Source organism: Brachionichthys hirsutus, chromosome 7 (assembly GCF_040956055.1).
Source record: "Brachionichthys hirsutus isolate HB-005 chromosome 7, CSIRO-AGI_Bhir_v1, whole genome shotgun sequence".
NCBI classification, from domain to species: domain Eukaryota; kingdom Metazoa; phylum Chordata; class Actinopteri; order Lophiiformes; family Brachionichthyidae; genus Brachionichthys; species Brachionichthys hirsutus.
The window spans coordinates 11,228,960-11,248,995 of NC_090903.1; the positions used below are offsets into that span (position 1 = coordinate 11,228,960).

Below are 20,036 nucleotides of genomic sequence, written 5' to 3' on the forward strand. Positions count from 1 at the left end.
ACTAAAAGCACAATAAAAATGCATCTTTCTTTCACACAGCAATTGTCTACTTGGTAAGTCGTGATGGTCACCAAGGACCGCCCTGCAAAAAATACCGAAAAAACGGTATGGGAGGAGCGGGATTCCCGAAGCTGAGTTGGAGGCGGAGTCACAAAGAGGCAAAAAAAAAGAGCATGCTCAAAGCCTATATTTTGAAATCACTTACTTCTCCATTAGTTTGATTAATGGGGCCAGTCTCACAGCCAGACAGAAGCAAGGCGTTTGAAAAATGATACAATTACTGGTTTTTGAATAGAAGGCTGAAAAGTCCTGCTCAAGAGGAGGCTCTGGATGAGATTCTACAGGGTATCCTGGACTGACTGCCTCTTCTTCATCCATCCATCCGCTGCACCACACACCCCGTAGTCTCACAGTACCTGACTAACACTTCCTCTCTGAGGAGTCTCATCAGGCTTAATGGGACGCTTCACTGGTTCTCCCTGAGCAGGGGGGGGGCATACATTGTAATTAACATATACTCGAGGCATCTTTCAGATTACACATCGTAAACTGTTTAAACAGCAAATGATACACCATTAGATTTCTACAACACTTCAGCTATTTATTGTTACATCTGTATTGCGAGTATACTTCTAAAGCAAACAGGGCAGTAATATAATGAAAACCTCTTGAGAGATCAGCTGTAATAGCATGAAGATGCTTTAATAAAACTTTATGACAGTTGTCCCCGCAGGCTTTTATCTTAGGTCTCATTTAATTAGATGGAGGAAACAAAATACACAAAGAAGATCACTCGATCGTCTTTTCAAAGCATGTCTAAAGTCTTTGGATCCCCTCTTATAAGAACACCTGAGGACAGCAGTACACTCATATCAGGTGGGTGTTCAAGGCAGTGTAGGCTGTAAATGAAATAAAAAGGGAAAAACGTGATGTGGGGAATAGACTGTTAAGTGAACATAGTAATTACTTGAAGAAACTATAATCACCCTTGCAGACTTTGAATTTGGACATGGAACCTGATGGAATTTATGCCAGTTTTCGCTGTGATAATAATACCCAATTATAGCTGCTTTCACGAGCCACTGTGTATGTGGGTCGTCGACAGAAGACGAGGTAACAAATAGTTCAGTTATATTCGAGTCGGCCAATTAGCTCAGTCATAGCGCCACTAGATAATTAGCGGGAATGACGAAAGGATAAAACAGCGAAAACAGGAGGGAAGAAGAGCATGAGGAGGAAGCAATGATGCTTAGAAAATCTTTTATAATCCACGGTTTTGGAGTGATGTGCCAAAAGAAGGAGGAACATGGCAACCCAAAGAGATATGGCAGGTTAATCTTATCTTAAATCCAAGTCTGCTTTAATAATAACAATTCCCTGTTATGCTGTGTGGGGGGCATCCTGATAATCACTACAGTGAGACATGAAACGTCTGTTTTCCAGGAGCGGTAGAAGACCTCTGAGCTCGCAAGTTCCTGCCTGGGTAAAAATCATAGACACAAATTATACCTGAGGATAAACAGGTACTACAATGACCCGTTCCCGAAGCTGAGGCGTAGGCTGAGGAGTGTGTGTCTGGAGAAAAGAAGCGCTTGATAAAAAATTAGTGGAGATTCTCCTCTGGAGGAAAGCCAGATTAGTTGCATGGAAATGGATTCAGAGATTCGTGCACAGCATTTCCAGCATTTAATTACAATTAAATTTGACTGAAGGGTGACTGATGTGATAAAGTTCAGCTGCACATCTTAAACACAATATCATGGATGAGTATTTGCAAAATGAATAAAACAAAATTAAATGCAAAGTGGAAAGTCCGAGACACCGCACCGGCTGGCTATCTGAACTGAATATCCATCTGCGCCATCTGCAGACATAAAGCAACAGATAGACGAGACACATACTGACAGATCATTTATGGGATTCATCTGTAGGTAAGCTGACGTTTACAAACTGCACACCTGTGTGGATATTGAGAACTGGTCTTCACTAAATAATGCCGCCTGCTCCTACATCTCCAGACACACTATGCACTTATGCATGTGTGAAATACAGTGGTTGGTCATATCTTTAAAATATGGCAGCGCTGGCAATGAGACATCAAAGGAATATGCATATAGATATGCGTATCCTTATGCCGACTGATATATACATATTGGAAAGAGAAAAATAAGGGAAAGGAAACCAAATAAGGCAGGTAGGGAAAGATATCGAAATGTCTGCACTGGATTTTAAATATGTATTCCTTCCACACAGGCTGCACTTTCATTGAAGGCTTTGCACAGAGCTTTAGGACTGTAATAGGTTGTGTCTCAGGTACCAATGCAGTACATGTCTTCAAAGTGGTTGGTTTCACAATTACTCTTATAACGCTCACTGGATTTTGAGGCTGCCACGTGGGGAATTGGGCAATAATCTTGAGCTCGCAGCAACAATTTCACAGAGACAAAACTTTCCAACAATGTTGCTGGGTTTTGGTGTAATTGCATCTCATAGTATGCTTTAGGGACAAATATACGTGAGTGATAAAGCTATTAATGCACTATAACAAGTTTGTTGACAATTCTAATTTAAAAAAGAATATTAACTAAGCTAATAGTTTGCAAAAATGTTAATATGGCTTAACAATGTCTCTACACCTCAAATTAAAATAGACATATGCAAATTAAAATAGAAATAATACACATATAAAGCCATTTGACATAGTTTAATGAGCTTGACTGTGTTCGAGTACCGCTATTCGCTGACTCGCTTCAAAAGGAAAGAAGGAGGAACGTCTATTTAAAAGACGTCTGATGCAAGAAAAATGGCTGAAATGTCAGCAAATCTGAGCTTAAGGGGGTTTTATAATATCAAAACCACAAATATCAGTCAAATGTTTTCATCCTCAGTCAGAAGGAGTGTATGTGGCTGCTGCCAGTGAAATACATTACCTGGGAAGATTTTTGTTGTGTATTCCTGACTGTAACTGAAGCATAAAGGCCAAGGTTAGAGTGGCCATATGACCAAACGATCAATCATGGGCCAGTGGTGCCGCTAACGTATTGTTGCTTCAATCACTTTTGCTGCTGCCTGTCATCATCAGTAAGACAGCTTTCAATTTATGTACCCAGAAAGTCCTCTTCCACATTTCAGATAATTGTCTGATTGTCTGTCATTGATTAATGTGATTTGGATAAGGTATCGCCTCAGATACACATTCTCCAGTCTTACTTGTGAAATGCTACATTATTTATGAAGAGCTCTTTAACATCCGCAGATGATTCATACCTCGGAAAGTAATAATCAGCGAAAGACCTTGCCAACCATTTTTTATTTTAATATCAGAGTTTGGGAAAATCAACCATTTATCACGATTATTCCACCCCCCTATGAAATACTTACCTTTTATTTATATATTATTTTTTGTCTTTGTTGGACTAACATACTTTGTTGTATTCTGGAGGTTATATGTTGTATGCAAACAACTTCTGATCATTCAAAACTTTTCTTTGCTCCAACTCCTATAGGAGGCACTTCTATGACAGAGGGGAGCCATCGATCACTTATCTGTCAACCTGTTCCATTTAGTTATTATGCCAAGCAATTACTGTTTTCTCTCTGCACACTACAGCTTCTCCATAGTACAAACACTCATTATGAAGAAAAATCACATGGCTTTGCAGAATTTAGTCATACAGAGCAAGTGATATTTTCTCTGTATTGGAGTATAAACTACTGCAAAATGAGGCACAGCAATTGTTGTGTGTATTGCATATATTTAAGCCATTAAATTACTGCAGGAAAATAAAGCATGTATCTATGACAACATGCATCTGTCTGCATGCAACCAGAGAGATGACACAGCAAACAATAATACTGGTATTTCAGAAGAGAACGAGTCTGTAGGGAGGGTGAGGAGAACTAAACAGAGGGCGAGAAATGGAGACAAACACAGTATGACAACATAGAGTAAGAGTAAGAGCAATAAAATAAGAGACAAATGGAGATGATGCTATGAAGTAAAAAAGAACAGGACACACAGATTAAGTGCCCATGTGCAGAGAAACATGAAACTGTTAAAATTAGAAAAAAGTAGTGAAGAGGAAAAGAAGGAATGTCCTGTAACAGGGACAAAAAAGGAAAGAAGAGAGAGAGAGAAAGAGAACACGGCATTAGATGATGAGATGTAGGACAATGATGGATGGCTTTGTGGCAGGCTCAATTTGTCACACTGTTATTGGGAGGAAAATAGAATCGAGGTGCTGCGGTGAGGGTCAGGGGAAGAGTTTGGGGGTCCAGAGGTGGCGATGTTAAGCCAGGAGGGAGCAATGCCAGCGGACTGGAAGCAAGATCAACTCCCTACACCTCTTAATCTTTGGCCTGCAGCAGATGGTCACTGGAGCCCTCTGCTGACTTCTTCCCACCCTCACTGCTCCACCATAGAATTTCTTCTAAACATGATGTCAATAGAGCTGCAATACGTACAGTTTCAGCCCTACCGGGTCAAGGCTGATTCTAAACACATCAGCGCACCTCACGGTTTAGTTTTTAGATTGACTTTACACCAAAGCTGACACCTGACCCATTACAGAAAAAAAATGCAAGAAAATTCATTTATTGATGGACTTTTTGTGTGCTGTGATACAGTCAGGGCTGATCCACTAACCTTGATTAGCCTTTTAACAAATGACAAATTACATCTTTACTAGATTTAGGAAAGCAAGCAATTCTTATTAATCTAACTAATCTTTATATGGCAAATTTGAACTTTTCAACGTCTGTTTATACAGTACAAATGTTCTGTACAGCATCTCATACTCCTATTTAAATCCTTATTTCAACTGTCCCTGCTCAGCACTTCCTTGACATGTTATTTAGTTCATCACCTCTGTAAACTCTCCCACCCCCGGAGATGCACACAGTAGCCTCCATCTGTATTCCAGGCCAGTTCAAATGAATCTTCTGGGTGACTGCAAGTGTGTTTCTTCTATACGGCAATAAGAAAACAAAACATTCAGGCACAAAAGTACTATTGGACCGCTATAATTGCACCTGGCCTCACTCATTAGCGCTCAGGGAAGGGGAGTAGACAGAACTGGCAGTAATGGATCGAGAGGAGGAATGAGGGGCGAAGCAGCGGTTAAAACTAAGACATGTTTTCAGAAAGTGCATCAGGAACAACAACAACAACAACAGGGTGGAAATAGGAAGGGGTAAGGGCACAAGACATGTATGGGCGACAGTAAAGGCAAGTAATACTAGTCCCTACTGTTGAGAAATATGAATTAGTGTCATATTTCAATGACAAATTGAAGTGTTCAAAGATGAAACAACATTCTGAGACTGAGAAAGGGATATTAAACTGATATCCTGCCATTTCTGATAAGACTACGTACAGTCTATTATTGGCATTTGAGGAAACAACGATGGAAGGAATACATTCTAAACATTCAGAATTAACAAAAAAATATTAAGAGAGGTGCAGAAGTAACTGCTTTGATGTCAAGGACGTGTTTAAAACAATTTTTTTTGAGACATAGTGGCTGAAGTTAACTTGCTAAATAATGAGCTTTTGCAGACCCTGTTTGACTCATAACTCCAGTTTGGATGTGGGGGGAACAGAAACGGCTACCTTCAGTCCAATAGCACCATGGCCGGTTTCTTGTGTGCCTTGACTCCTGCCCCCTAAGGCTGACTCACTGTAATCCCAATTCACACCTCCGCTATCCCCGTCTGGAATCGTTTTATCGTGAGTCTGATCGAGGTGACTGTAAATCCTCTGTATTGTGTTCGCTGCCATCACTCTCAGCCCCAGCCCAGCTGGGTTCACAAGGGGGCTGCCGAGCTGGTCCGGCTACGGCTCCCTGCCAACATTCCCAATATTGAGCTAGCAGCATTGGGAATGTTTGAGACACCCCCCATTGATCAGCAGCTACATTTCACAAATGTTTGAAATGCTCTTTAAATGTTTCTTCTTTGCACAGTGATCTCAATCTGTGACGCTCTAATAATAAAATGGTCAAATACACAAACATGTGAGTGATGCTGACTGTGAAGGTGCATCTGACTCACTCATGTCAGGGAAATGTGAATGAAAACTGTGTGATATTTGCATTTGTACATGGATGTCTCTGCCTGTCTCTGTTGAGCTTCACAAACTGTCACATCAACGAATGAATTCCCCAAGCAACAAAAAAAGAAGAAGTCATTGTCTCTGTCTTTTCCCAAAGCAGCCCATAATAGCATATCAAGTCAGGCTGGTTTTAAATCACCATCTACAAGTGACAAGAAGATGGAAGAGACCTTGACATCAAAATGCAATTTCTAGAAAGGGCAGCTGTATTTATTACATCTCACACTCGAGTGTCATAAGGTCTTTTAGTAATCAGCTACTCACAGCTTTTGACAAGTGAATCTGACACCATACGTTTGTCTTGCATTCAAATGGGTCAGAAAGACACCATCTTTCAGCTCTTTTATGCCATTCAGAAAAGAAATAAAGTGAAGTCCACGCTGGAGAATGTATAAAAAGCAAAGAGGAAAAAAACAGAAAAATGGAAGGAACTGTGTACTGGAATAAATCACTTCATCAAGATGTGAGGAACTGTTGCTGAAGTTATTTTGGAAAACAGCAAAGAATGGAAATCAGCTTCAGTATATTTACTTTTACTTGCTAGCTTTCAAACATATTTAGATTTTCAAGATATTTTGTTTGTCAGGGACGATGTTCTAAATAGCAGACTGAGAAAAAAAATTATATGCTCAAGGGCACTCTGAAACTCGAAGAGATGAGTAAACGGTTTCAGTTGTGGAGTGAAAATCATGTTTTACATATGCAAAGTGATTCAGAAACACAGTGTGTTTCGCATAAACATGATTAACAAATCAATACATTCTGATTAGCAAATCTAAAAAAAAGACCTATCAAAAATACAACAAAATAAAAAAAAATACCAGGTAATGTTACGTCTGGAATCAGGAATTTAAATAATGATTTAAAAAATAGAAATAGTGTTAAAATGAAGTATTTCTGAAACACTTGATAAAAGCAAAAATGTTATTTGTTTGTGTGTATCTCAGTAATATGCTATCAGATGAGGTTCAGAGGATTAAAGTGTCCCGAGAGCAATGGCATAGAAAAGTATAGTTTAGTTAAAGCTGGAAACTCATTCTGACTTGAGTAAAAAAACTAAACAAACAGAATTCTTTTTAACTGTCGCAATGGGAGAGACGGTTTTTATCTTTCCCCATTTGATTTGCCAAGAAAGGAGCTGCATTCACACTGTCAAAGTATTTACACGTCTCCCTGATGTTAAAATGCATCCCTTAATTATCTCTGAAAACAAATGCATCTTTCCCGCTGACTTTAAAAGCAATCCCATCTTAAATAGATCCTTTCTGTCAGATGCTCAAGTCTCTCAGCACTCGTTCCTTTTGTCTCTCTCCACTTCATCTCTTCCATTAGACTTCTGTTTCCCACAGAAGGGCATTTTATGCTGTCGAAGCTCCTCCCTTACAACGCCCCAGCACTTTCTGATCACTGGCCTTTACGATTTGCATCTATCTCCCTTCCTCCTATTGCATGCTCTAATTTCTGCTCTCTCTCTCTCTCTCTCTCTCTTTCTCCGTGTCTACCCGTCTGCCTCGCTTTACCCTCCTGCGTCTCCGTCTCCCTCTCACACTCCCTGGCAGCAGGCAGCTTGTCACTCTCATAGCGCTGTGCAGCCGCCACACAGGAGGCAGCCCTCACCCAGCCTCTCTGTTCCATCCATCAACAAGACTGCAGAGCCAGTTGTCGCCACCCATCCTGTTTCCCTTCACATCAACCCCTTCAGGAGGCCGTTGTCCCACAAGCAGAAACCAAATGAATGTGATATATCACAAGAGCAAGCATTTCATCCAGTACCTTGCATTACAAAAGCTTCTACTGAACAAAAGCACAATTGTAAACATAAAATTTTGATAAGGTTCACTAAATTCTACCCTCCAAAATATACAGTAGTACCTCGATATACGAGTGTTCCGAGAAACAGAAAAAGAAACCTGTGAGCATGAATTTGAGATCCGAGCACGCTTCCAGATGCGAGGGCTCCAAGCGCGCTTCACTTGTTCACGTTTTCACCGCTTTCGGTACTCATCTCCTGCATGTCTCCCATGTTGTGTTGCATTATTTACGTGATTTTGGCTGTATGTATTAATATCTCTTAAAATAAGTGATGGGATTCAAAGAAAAAGAATTGTACGGGTGTAAAGTCTCTACGTACCGTCTAACGCTCTCTCCATCCATCCTCCTCTGCACTGCACGCCGCTGTTAGCTGCTATCGTTGGTCTTGAAGGTAAAAACCCATAATAAAACCACATTTTAGATTACAGTAATACTGTATATCCTTTATATCATTTTGTATTTGCGTTAATTTGAGTGTTTTTAGATGGCAGGAATAGATGTATTTTTTTCAGTTATTTCAGTTGGGAAAAATATAATTGACATTCCGGCGAATTGAGTTACGAGCTTGGTCCGGGAACAAATTATACTTTTATGTAAAGGTATTACTGTACTCGATTTACACATTCTTTTTTAGCATTGTCATTTTAACTATTTAAATGTGCTATTCATTTCAATAATTCATGTTCAGTGCAGGTGCTTCAGTTGTTGTTGGGTTAGGCTTACATCCCCGTCACATCCCCGAGGAGCAAAATCATATGGAGGCATCTTCAAGATGTGGAGCGCAAAGCTGCACCCTCAACAACTCTTTAGTCACTTGGAAAAATATATGAAAATGGGATAAAAGTTGTCTAAATGCCATTTTATGTAGGTAAGTGATGCTCATTCATACCACACAAGCACCCAGAAATGAGACAACTGAAAGCTCAAAGTCCAAATGCATGGTCCTCTGAAAGGCTTGCGTGACCCGAGTGAAGTTCCCAATCATGAAGGGAGCAGAGAATAGCTGGGTGTCAGGAACAAGGCAGCACTGGGGTTGACAGTAGACACTACATCCTCTCATAGCCAAAACTGAACAAGAAATAAGATGGCAAAACTGTCTGAATGGGAGAATAGAAGAGCCCAGACATTTGGCACAAGCAGTAGCCACTGTCAATTAAATATGCATCTCCTTCAATGTTTGAGAAACGCTCTGAGAGAGGACAGTGGAAGTGACAACCGACTTGTGACAGGATGCGACTTAAGATAACTTTTGTATGGATGTTAGTCGTGTGGAGCAATCTCTTCACATTAAACATATCATTATGGTCTGTCTAAATTAGCCATTTGATGAAGTGTTTGCTTGACAAGGTGCCTCTCATGAATCTGCCCTACTCTTCCTGAGACATATTTCCTTGACCTTGCAGAGGAGCAAATCGGCGCAGACATAGAAACAAAATACCTGATCATTTCTGTTTTCGACAATATAATCATGTAGAAAAATGTGAGCTGGCTGATTTGATGTATATACGCCATCTTCTACAGTGATACTGCAGACTGCATTATGCAGCTCTTGTGTGGAGTTATTACAACCAAAGGTTATGACAAATGGCACTCGCCATGGGATCGCCGCTACACCTTACAGTCACTCGTGGTTGCAATGAATGACATTTAGCTCATGCGTGCAAGACAATCCCTTCATATTAATGAGGCAAAAATAAATAAATGAAAAAAAAAAGAGTCCAAAATAACCAATTCAAGTCTCAAGGATGCCCCCAAATAGCCACTCGTACATTTCGCATTTAGGCTATAAACTCTCTTAAAGCTACCACATAGTCACTAAACAATGTTTTAGAATAGGATCTGTGTGTATGTGCTTGTGATGTTATTTTTTGGGGTTAACTTGCTTTAACCATGTTTCAAAATGTTCAATTGAAAAGAAAGAAAGCAGCATTGAGGTACACACTTTTAAAGTTTCCACAATACATGCTTGACATGTCATTTCATTTCATCTAGTGGTTCTTAAGCTGTGGCAATAGGGCAAAGAGTACATCCCGACTGATTGACAGGGGTAATTAAACATTCCCCCTGAGCATGGAAAGGTTGCCCGTGATGATGTTTGATCCATCATTCGGTACATTTCCAGTCTCCATTGCAGCCTTACTGAATTCTATCAGGCTAAAGCCCTTCAGGGATACTTAAGTCTCTATAGCATCGCCATTATTCTCCATACAGAACATTAGCATATTTACATTTTCTCCCAGTACCGACGTATTAATGAATCTTTGATGAATTAACAAATATCCACGGCCACTTTGAATATATTCACATATTCACAGTGGGTACAGTGCAGAATGTGAAGCCCTAGTTATTTCTTTATCCTCAAGGCATGCTGCACTAGTTGAATACAGAATGATAAAGAATGCCAACTATGAAAGGCACGCTTAAATTCAAACAGAAGAAGAAAATATATCTACAGTTATTCTATGGCATGTGTTTTCCACGCCATAGTCTAATTACAGACTAATCCGTAAATATATACAAGTATATCATGGATCTTGTTTTATTTCAAGACACAAAATCGGCTCTGGGCAACAATGCATTACATTTATAACACAATGCTGTCTCGGGGATTTTCTACTGCGATACTTAAATGAAAGTGGGCTCCATGTGCAATGAAGAAGACAAAACATATGGGTGTACAGTATACATTATATATTATATTCGCTATCCTATACTATACTCAATACATCATCCTGACCATTTTAGTTCCCTTCATCTATACTCTGTAACATGAACTTGTCCACTCAGTTAGATGGATAAGTATACTTATAGTGGCGTACAGAAATGTCAACACAAAGCGTAGGTTTATTCTTCTCTCCGTGATGAGTGACATTGAAGGAAATGTCTCACTATCCTTGGAACAAGACATTAAAATTAAGCTTGCAATGAAATCATGGACTTTTTTAAGGTAGTAATTTAGAAGGAACAGGATTTGAGGACAATGCAGAGATGAGAAATAACTATTAACTTGTAATTTACTTCCCAGATATTTAACGTAAGTAAAACACCTGATTTTTTCATTCCTGTGAAGACCTCACATTTGTTAAATGTGTTATATCATATGTCGAATCCGCATGCTTTGCACTGTTTTCTTTAAAACTGATGTCTTTTTTCTGCTGAGGCTCATCTTGACCTACGCGATTGATGTTTTCCCCTTGCAATGGTTGATGATCAAAGATGCTGACATTTACACCACGAAAGCTGTGTATTTGAGTCAACTTTTTCAGATTTTTTACAGTGTAAGAAATAAAAGAGGGTGGGGGGATGTCATAAAACCTCATATCTAAAAGATTTGTGTAGTCACTAAATGAATGTTCTGGGTTCTTCCTTGGCTAATACTGCACCCTTCAAAAGGTTCACGAAAAGTGCGCCAATAGGTTTCCTATAATCCTTCTTACAAACAAACAGACTGGAGCCAAAACCAGAATATCCCCCTATTCATGGGAAAGTGCAAAAGATTATCAGCTTGGGTTTTGTAAACAGTTATCATAAGCCAAACAGCGACATGCAAGAGTCCACAGAACAATCCACGTGGGTTACTAAGGCATTGTTTGGGCGGGCATGCCCTCACGGCAGTAAGGATGAAAGGGTTCATTTGCAGTTGAGATTGAAAACATTTGAATGAAAAATAAGGCCGTCCCTTTAATAGCCAATTTTTTTTCTGCTTTCAGTTTCGGTAAACAACAAAAACACGGTAAAAGTCATTAAAGTACGTCACTAAGTGTGTAACAAAATGAGCAAGTCACTGTAAAATTTAAACTACTAACTAATTTGTTTTCTTTATCTATTCCTGCACTATGGACATACTGTTAATTATTCTGTTTCTTTGTTGAGCATTGCTGCTGATATAATTTCCCTATGGGATTATTAAAGTATTCTGATTCTGCATGGTGGAGAGCTGATACATTGACTACAACATATTCCTTAGTTCAACTGCTATAATGTTGTTGTTGGATCAGCTTTCACGTATATAGATAGCTGACTTTGACCTTGTTTGAACGTTGCCAGGGGTTACGTATATACAGTGTTGTCGAGCTGTACAGCGAACAGCTCTCTTTGCTGTCAGCACAGTGTGAGGCTGAATTCATATTTTACTGTAAATGTTTCTGCTGTCCAGCAACACATCATTTAAATCAGAATATTGGCAGGTGAAATGTGATCCAATTCACTGTTGGACCCATCTAATCTCTGACATCTGGTCTCATTTTTACAGACAAGCTTTTACAATTTTGTTTAATCCAATTTAACAAGGGAAGGATCGCTGGTGTGATTTGAACTGAAAGCTCCAAATGAAAACTAAACCGTTTGCTTCCTACTAATCATTAACTAATCTTGCTCTGTATTTCTTTACCTACATTTAAAATAATGAAAGTTGGGGCGCCAGACAATATTACATATATATTATGTAAATATCCACTTAAGAAGAGTTATCTTCATCTTATTTTTTTGCATACAATGCTGCAGTGTTGCTTACCTGGTGGATGAAAACCTGCGCACCCCGAGGACTCATGAGCAACACGGCCCGCCGCAGTGTGTCCCGGTAACGGTTGAGCTCCTCGGTGCGCATTGTGTTGAAAAGGTCAGTAAAGACTCGGCTGATGTTCCGATCCACTCTCTGCAAGGAAACGTCGAGACCCAGCCGTGACGCCTGGTCCATAAAGGTTTGCAAGCCCCGGATATCTGAACAGGGGTGGAAAAGACGGCAGATGATGGATGATGGTGAAGACAGAAACAGACAGTCCTATAATAAACAGTGCTTTGGTTTACATTTACATTTATTTATTAAGAGGAATAACCCCTTGAGAAGATCCATCTCATTTTCGAGGGGGTTTATTTAGAAGAACACCTACATTTATTTCCGGGCTCTATTCCTAGGGCTTCATGGCACGTTCCATTATTTGTCCCTGTATGACTAAATAAAACAAGCACTCCTGTCATTCTGTTTCCTGAGGTTTGCAAGATATGAAACTGCAGGCAGGTGTTACTGTGTCCCCAGTGTGTGTTCCAGGAAACCACAAAGTGCCCTGTGTTGCAGACACACATCAAATGTGATATGCAACAGAGTGCTTGCAATAGACACAGCAATTCCAGCAGTCATAAAGGGTACAGTAGCCCATTTAGGGCTTAATTTGGATCCTGGTGGAACAGCATCCGGGATGTTTCAGATTGGCACCTATTTCATTATATCTGGCACCTCCTTTGTCACTATCAAAATCGCTCACCATCTTATTACCTGTTCCATTGTTCTTTCAGTTCTGACTGGAACTGCATGTAAATTGCTGCGCTTGTTCGTTTATTTAGGATCCATTTCGATAGACTGTCGAGGTCATGTCTGTTCGTTTTGAGCAAATCACTTTCTGCCATTGGAATCTGCATTCATTGGCTTTTTGGCATCAAAATAATTTGCAATATGTTAACTGTGCACAGTTAAGCAGCCATCGTGGACTGAAATGAAGTAGAACTAACCAAGTTCACTCACTCTTTCACGGTTGTTAAAAGACAATTATTCCATTTCCTCAACAATAATCCTCAGACAGGAGGGAAACAACAGGGGAGTTATAGCTTCTGATTGCAGAAATGATTAATGCATGAAAGAAACTCGGTTTATAAAAAGATTTTTACTTAATCTTGGCAGGTAGCACCTGAGCAGTTTTGATGGCCTGCTGGACTAGCACCCTCTCAGTGTTTTGAGACCTCCTGATTTATAGATGAGGCACCAAGCCCAGTTTGTGCCAGTTCATGCCGCATTGAGAAACAGGCGAGCCAAAATCAGTAATACTGGATTCCCCTTTGAATCCCTAATGAAAGTTTGTCTAAATGGGTATCTGTTAATGTGTGTGTGTTTGTGTGTGAATTTGAGTGTGCTTTATGTTGTTGTGTCCCGGGGGTTTTGATGAGTCACTCAGATCTCTAGTGTTCTTGGGACTGAGAACAGACTAAATACTGATGCTTTGAAAGGCAAAGCGTACTGCAGAGCCACACACACAAGTCTATAATATCACGCCATGCAGGCATGAGGTAGTCATATGAGGTATGAGGCCATGCAGCAAGAACTGGAAATGAAGCGAATAAGACCAGAACAACAATGAGAAGCAATAAGCCATAAAGACTTAGATCAATTATCTGACAATCATATTTTCATTACTGTGCTGAAATATAACATAAAAGGAAAAGTGAAATTATGAAATTAATTGGTTCATTGTTCTCATTCTGAAGCCTCGCCATTCTCTCTCGCTCACACATGCACACAGAAAAATACACACGCTTTTCTTCTTTGTCTTTAAAGTGAAGCGATTACCATTTGGATGTGTTGTTGCATTGGGTGAAACGGGCGGCGGCTCAATCTCTGAGTCATTCCTCCTTTTGTCAGCGCACACAAACAGTTCACAGCAAACTGTTGTTGTTCAACTACTGGAGGTTTTAAATTGCATATCTAGATGTACTATACAGCTGCAACAAAATACACTGCTATTGAGCATAAACTAAACCTATAATGAGTTTTATATTTCCTCTGCTCTTTGCTGTCCAGAGGGTATAATAGTAGGAGCCCCCGTTTTATGTTTCACATGGTAAGTAAACAAATGGTAATTAATGCAGACACATCAAAAAGTTAAAGACATTATTTGTTGATCCAAGAGGATTTGTTAGAGAATCATATTTAAAAAAGGAATATTAATCCCTGACGGAATGTTTGCGTCCTTCAATAGTGATGCTGCTGCTGGGTGAAATCCTTGTATCTCTGAAACGGGGTATTCGACAAACATGTTGTAACAAACATAGTTTTTAATTCCTCCAACAGCCAGGGGAAAGCTGCCATGTAGTTGCTACTAGAAGACCCCTTTAGAAACATCAGACTTAAAAGTCAATACTTCAAATCGACAGTGGGCTTTACCATTGGCAACTGTGTCAGCGATGGACAGGCTGCAGTAAAGCGGATTAATGTGGAATTAAAGGCCTGATTTCTATATTTACCCAAGTCTCACTTTGAATACAAAACTCCTGGAAGTTTCAGATATTCAAACTTTACTCTTTGCCGTTTAAGTGACTTGTTCATAAGACGGCAACCTCTTGACCTCTTGATAGCTATCTGTCCCTTTCCAATTTTCTACTTAACACGACTTCATTATATATCGATGATCTGAAAGGAGACAGGGAAGATAGGGAAATTGAGAAATACCTTTAACTATCTTTTCCACTCTATCTCAAGGAGCAACTTGAGTGGAACTAGATCTTTAACGTGCACTATCATGAATGAAAGGCTCGGCGGTTCCCGGCTAGCAAGCATGTGCTGCAATCAGAGCAGAAAAGCCTGGGAAATGGTTCCACCACCAGCCCATGCTTACCCAAAATTGAGCTGAGTCTGATGAAGCAATCATTGTTTTGTTTTTTTCTGCTACAACAATATCAGCTAATTATAAGCAATGCCAATGTGGATATTTTTTTTTTTTTTGGATATCTGAAATGTACCAGGCACTGAGTTTGTTACGCACTGCCAGAAGACCAATTGCAACAGCACAACGCGAGGGCAGAAAGTGAAAAGGGACTGATTCAGTTTCAATATATCCTTGCTTTAGTGACTGCAGACATGCAAAACATGACCATATCATGCACATTTTATCAAAGATTTGAAGTGTATGGTTTAGGGACCTATTGGTAGGAACACATAATACTCATAATTATGGTTGTGTGATTTCTTGTATGTATATATATATATATATATATATATATATAAACCTACTTGTAACCCCAGACTCACATTAAGTAAATACAATAATCCAGACCCCCTCCAAGAACGAAAAACTAACACGTGCCTGAGATTGTCGTTCAGAAGGCGGGAATAATATCACTCTTAATAAATGAGAAGGTCATTATCCATCAACGTGAAGTTAGAAACAGAGGATAATTTTTTCTCTTTTCCAAATAAAAAAGTGCGATCGCAGTGACAAAAATAAAGTTAAAGAAATACCGGGTTATATACTGTTGTGCAAGATGTGGAGAAAACAACACCCATTGAGCAGGTTCTTCGAGTTATTGCTAATAAACAAGCTACTGCCACGCAGGAAGTTGAAGCAGAGGATAGTGGGGGAGACACTGAGGACAGTGAAGGAGACTGTGCTTATTAAGACCTTGCTGCGTATGGGGTAAGGACTACACCGTCTCCTGTTACGCACTTGAGTAGTTCTCTGAAAAGGTTATGTGCACCCCTGTATATATATATTCTTTTACATAAAACGAAGCCTTTAATCTTCAGGAGTGGGTCCCCTTCTACAGAGGCCACCAGGTGGCGACACCATATTTCTGCTATACCATGAAACAAATCAAATCAATTTCCATTTTTATCATATATCCGAAAGCTGATTCAATGTATAATAAAAAAGATTGCCTGATGGTCAGCCTTAGCTTTCATTCTATTGATGGCTGTGGTGTTCTGTTTCAAGCAACTGAAGGGCAGAGCTGAGACCACATCAGCTTCAGCACACCTGAGCAGGCCCGTTTCACGGAGCTATAAATCAGACATGCAAGATCTTCTCTCTCTCTCTCCCAGGCCTGCCGACTGAGACCGTCTCTGTTTATGCTTCATGAGCATAGACCCACTCCGCTCCACATTAACCCAAACAGACGTTGCAGAATATACTGAACTGCTGAGGTCATTCACTTCACTGGAACAAGACTGTGTGAGGGCTCCTTCTTTCGCTGCATGCATTTAAGCCTTGTTCTGGTTGAAGTCATCAACTACCATTCATGTATGTAAGATATGGAGGTAGTTTAACATTAGCAATACCTTTCAATATAGTTCAGTTAAAACCTTCTCCTAAAAATTGACCATATTTGTGAGGCAATTAATGATTTCATTTCCAACTGCTAAGTGACATTGATTATGGAGAATAATAATGAGAACAATATTTACTGCATATACAATATCTGCAATTCTCACTTACTACAATCAGGTGTCAAAATTTCTCACTGTTCCCTGGAGTATTTCTGTTCTGCATAAGATACAAAACCACAAAACCTAGTCTCCCTACATTTACAGTTTCTCTCCATTTACGCACATTTACATTTACATAAAAGGAGCATAAATAGGCCTGAATTCAGGATCTACAAACACCTCACATTTCCAGATCATTTGGGATAACCGCTGATGGTGTTGGGGATTAGTTTATTAACTAATAAAGGAACTCATAGATGTAAAGGAAATTTACTGTTTCACTGTTATCACACCTTTTATTTTCCCACTGCACCTGGTGTACAGAAATCGCTTACACACACACATATATATATATATATATAATAACTCGGGAAAAAAATGGATGACAAGCCTGACAAAGTGTATATAAGCTGCCTGTAGACATATCCTGCCAGGAACTCCTGCAATGCTTTATGTGATGAACACTGTGTGATTTCCTTTTGTGCACAATAAAGGATCTGCAAACTGTTTTTGCCTTATTCCATTTCCAGAGGGATTGTTTTGATGTAAGCCCCTGCAACAATACGAAATAAGCTTGTGGGAAGTGTAGTATGTAAAAATAAAATAAAAAAAATCAACCCTTAGAATCAGTGATATCCATTACAATTTTGCTACACAATCTGCTGGATATGTCCTCTGCTTTTATCTGTGCTCAGGCCATGACTGTGTTGTAAATGCACTTGTACAGTCGGAACCATCCTCCTACTGCCCCTACAAAAGCAGCCTAATCAGTCTTCCTAATCACCTAATTCTCTCCTCCTCCAGCAGAGCCATTCGCCACAGGGTGTGCAGAGACAGATGTAGCTGCTACATAGTCTTTACTAAGCACATGTTAACTCGCACGGACCTGCCACGGAGCTCACTGATGTTCAAGAAAATCGACCCTTTGCTTAAGATTTCCTATAATCTCACCTCGGTTGCCTTTTATATGCTGCTTGTTATGATAAAACGAAGGCAATTTCACAGAAGCTTTTGTTTGCAGATAGTCTGACCACTGTTCACCCTCCCACGCAAAATCAATAGCTACCCACAAACTGTGATCAAGCAAGAACACATTAAAAGGCATTCACAAAGTATAGCGGGTGCTGTCTTGTTATCAACTCTGTAAGGTTGTTTAGGAAAAGCAATGTTTTCTGCAAAATGATAATGATAACAACAGTGACAATGATATGTCTTGGCTCTTATGGAACTACAAATTAATAATAAAAAAATGTGTGTGTTCCGAATGTATAATGGCAAATGGAACCAGATGAGGTGAAGACGTAAAAGTCAGTTGCATAAAGCACCTTTTATGCGTCTGATGCATTGGTGGAGCCTGGAATTACTCAGCTCCCCCTGCACACCATTATACTAAGCTACACATTGGCAATAAGGTCAGGGAAGCCAGCTGTTTAAGGTGTAATAAAGCAACAACTCTGCTTGTGCTTTATTACTGCAGAGCCTGGTGCTTGTATCCAAAGACGAAAGGATACGATTAGAAAATGAAAGTTCTCCAAATATGCACGCTATAGATGTATGGATTTGATTATTCTTCCAGTGCTTCAAGCTACATGCACAATGAGAAGATCACACAGCACATAGATCAATCACATAATCTCCCCGTATCATGTTCAATAAAGATGGCCGTTATAGCAACCATGCTTCCATTGAATCTAAAATTCAATGTTCTGTTTTCAACTTCCGGTATGAAAGAATCAGAAACTCCCTTCTCCCTATAAACAGTTGTATTACTGTAAACGTTAAAGGTCCCATATTATGAAAAACTCACTTTTCCCATGTTTCTGCACTACTATTATGGAGGGTTTGGGTCATTATTTAACCAAAAAACAGCTAAATAAACCATCCAGTCTGGAAGAAATCGTGCCCGTCTTGACGTCAAGCGGGGCAAACATGCACAAGATGTGCTTGCACATGCGTCCCTGTGTCTGCGCTGTCGTCTGCGTCATGGGAGCTGAGCCGAAAGGCCAAGTTCTCCATTTACCGGTCGATCTCCGTCCTACCCTCACCTGTGGTCACAAGCTTTGGGTAGTGACCGAAAGAACAAGGTCGCATCTGAAATTAGTTAAATATGAATTACAAGTGTTCAGTGTGAATTTTAATACTCAACAACTCACAGTATTTCAAACTCTATGACACACTGGGAGCTACTGCATGAAGCTGACAGTTGGCGTGACGTGTGAAGTGAGCGGCAGCTGTAATTAAAGTACACAGGCAGGACCAGCTTTGTATAAGAAAAATGACATTTGTATGCAAGGTGCTAATATAGCTTGTAGCATTTTAATCTCTGTAGTAAATCTCATTTTAGGGCCTAAAATTCATACGTGTGATTCATCGAAGTTACTATCTTGTAGTGCCAACACACATTAGCAAACATCTCTTCTCACTAGGCAGTATTGTGAGTCACTGTAGTCCTGCTTCAAGACAGCCACTGTTGCTATTTTGACTGTTCTGTAATGAGGTTTCTATTTATCTTCTGCATTTCTTAATTAATCAATGCGGACTTAAACACCGTGGCACAAGCTCAAATGTCAATGGTTTAAACTTTGTGAGCAACTCATATAGAAGACTTTAAAAAGCTTAGAGACTGGTGTTAGACCAGTATTCCTATCTGCTGTTCCTCAACAGTGGCGCCTTGTGCCACTGCGTCTCCATGTGACAGTCATAGGTCCCATCTCACAGGGCCATTTTTAATGTCGTGATATGTTGCACAGGGTTAATGCGGGATATTGTACAAGACTTCCTCTTGTAATGTGATTTAATTAATGGAATAATATTCTAATGAGCAAAGCTAAGTGGAATCTACCCAAAATACAGCTGATGGAAAACTGGACTGAAAGCAAGACACACAGTGTGAAACCTGCCAAACAAGTCAGAGACAGTCACGAATTCAACCACAGAGTGTTAGTCAGACAGGCAGACAGCTAGTCAATAACAGACAGATAAACAGCAAGAAAAAGTGTAGTGAAGACGGAAAGTTTGTGAGACAGACAGGATGTATTGTTAGGCTATTTCTAGTTAGATAGACAGCCAGCCAGAAAGATTGAGAGACAGAAGACAAAACAAAAGTACAGATGATAGATACGTAATAGATAATAGATGAATGAT

At 39.8% G+C, this 20,036-nt stretch overlaps 1 protein-coding gene across 1 annotated transcript in view; it reads right to left on the minus strand.

Moving 5' to 3' along the window:
• grid1a (glutamate receptor, ionotropic, delta 1a) overlaps positions 1-20,036 on the minus strand; it is a 152,659-nt gene that overhangs the window by 38,176 nt on the left and 94,447 nt on the right. The window contains exon 4 of the mRNA XM_068741145.1: positions 12,438-12,643. Within this exon, the coding sequence (XP_068597246.1) occupies positions 12,438-12,643 (206 nt within the window). The remainder of the gene's footprint in view (positions 1-12,437; positions 12,644-20,036) is intronic.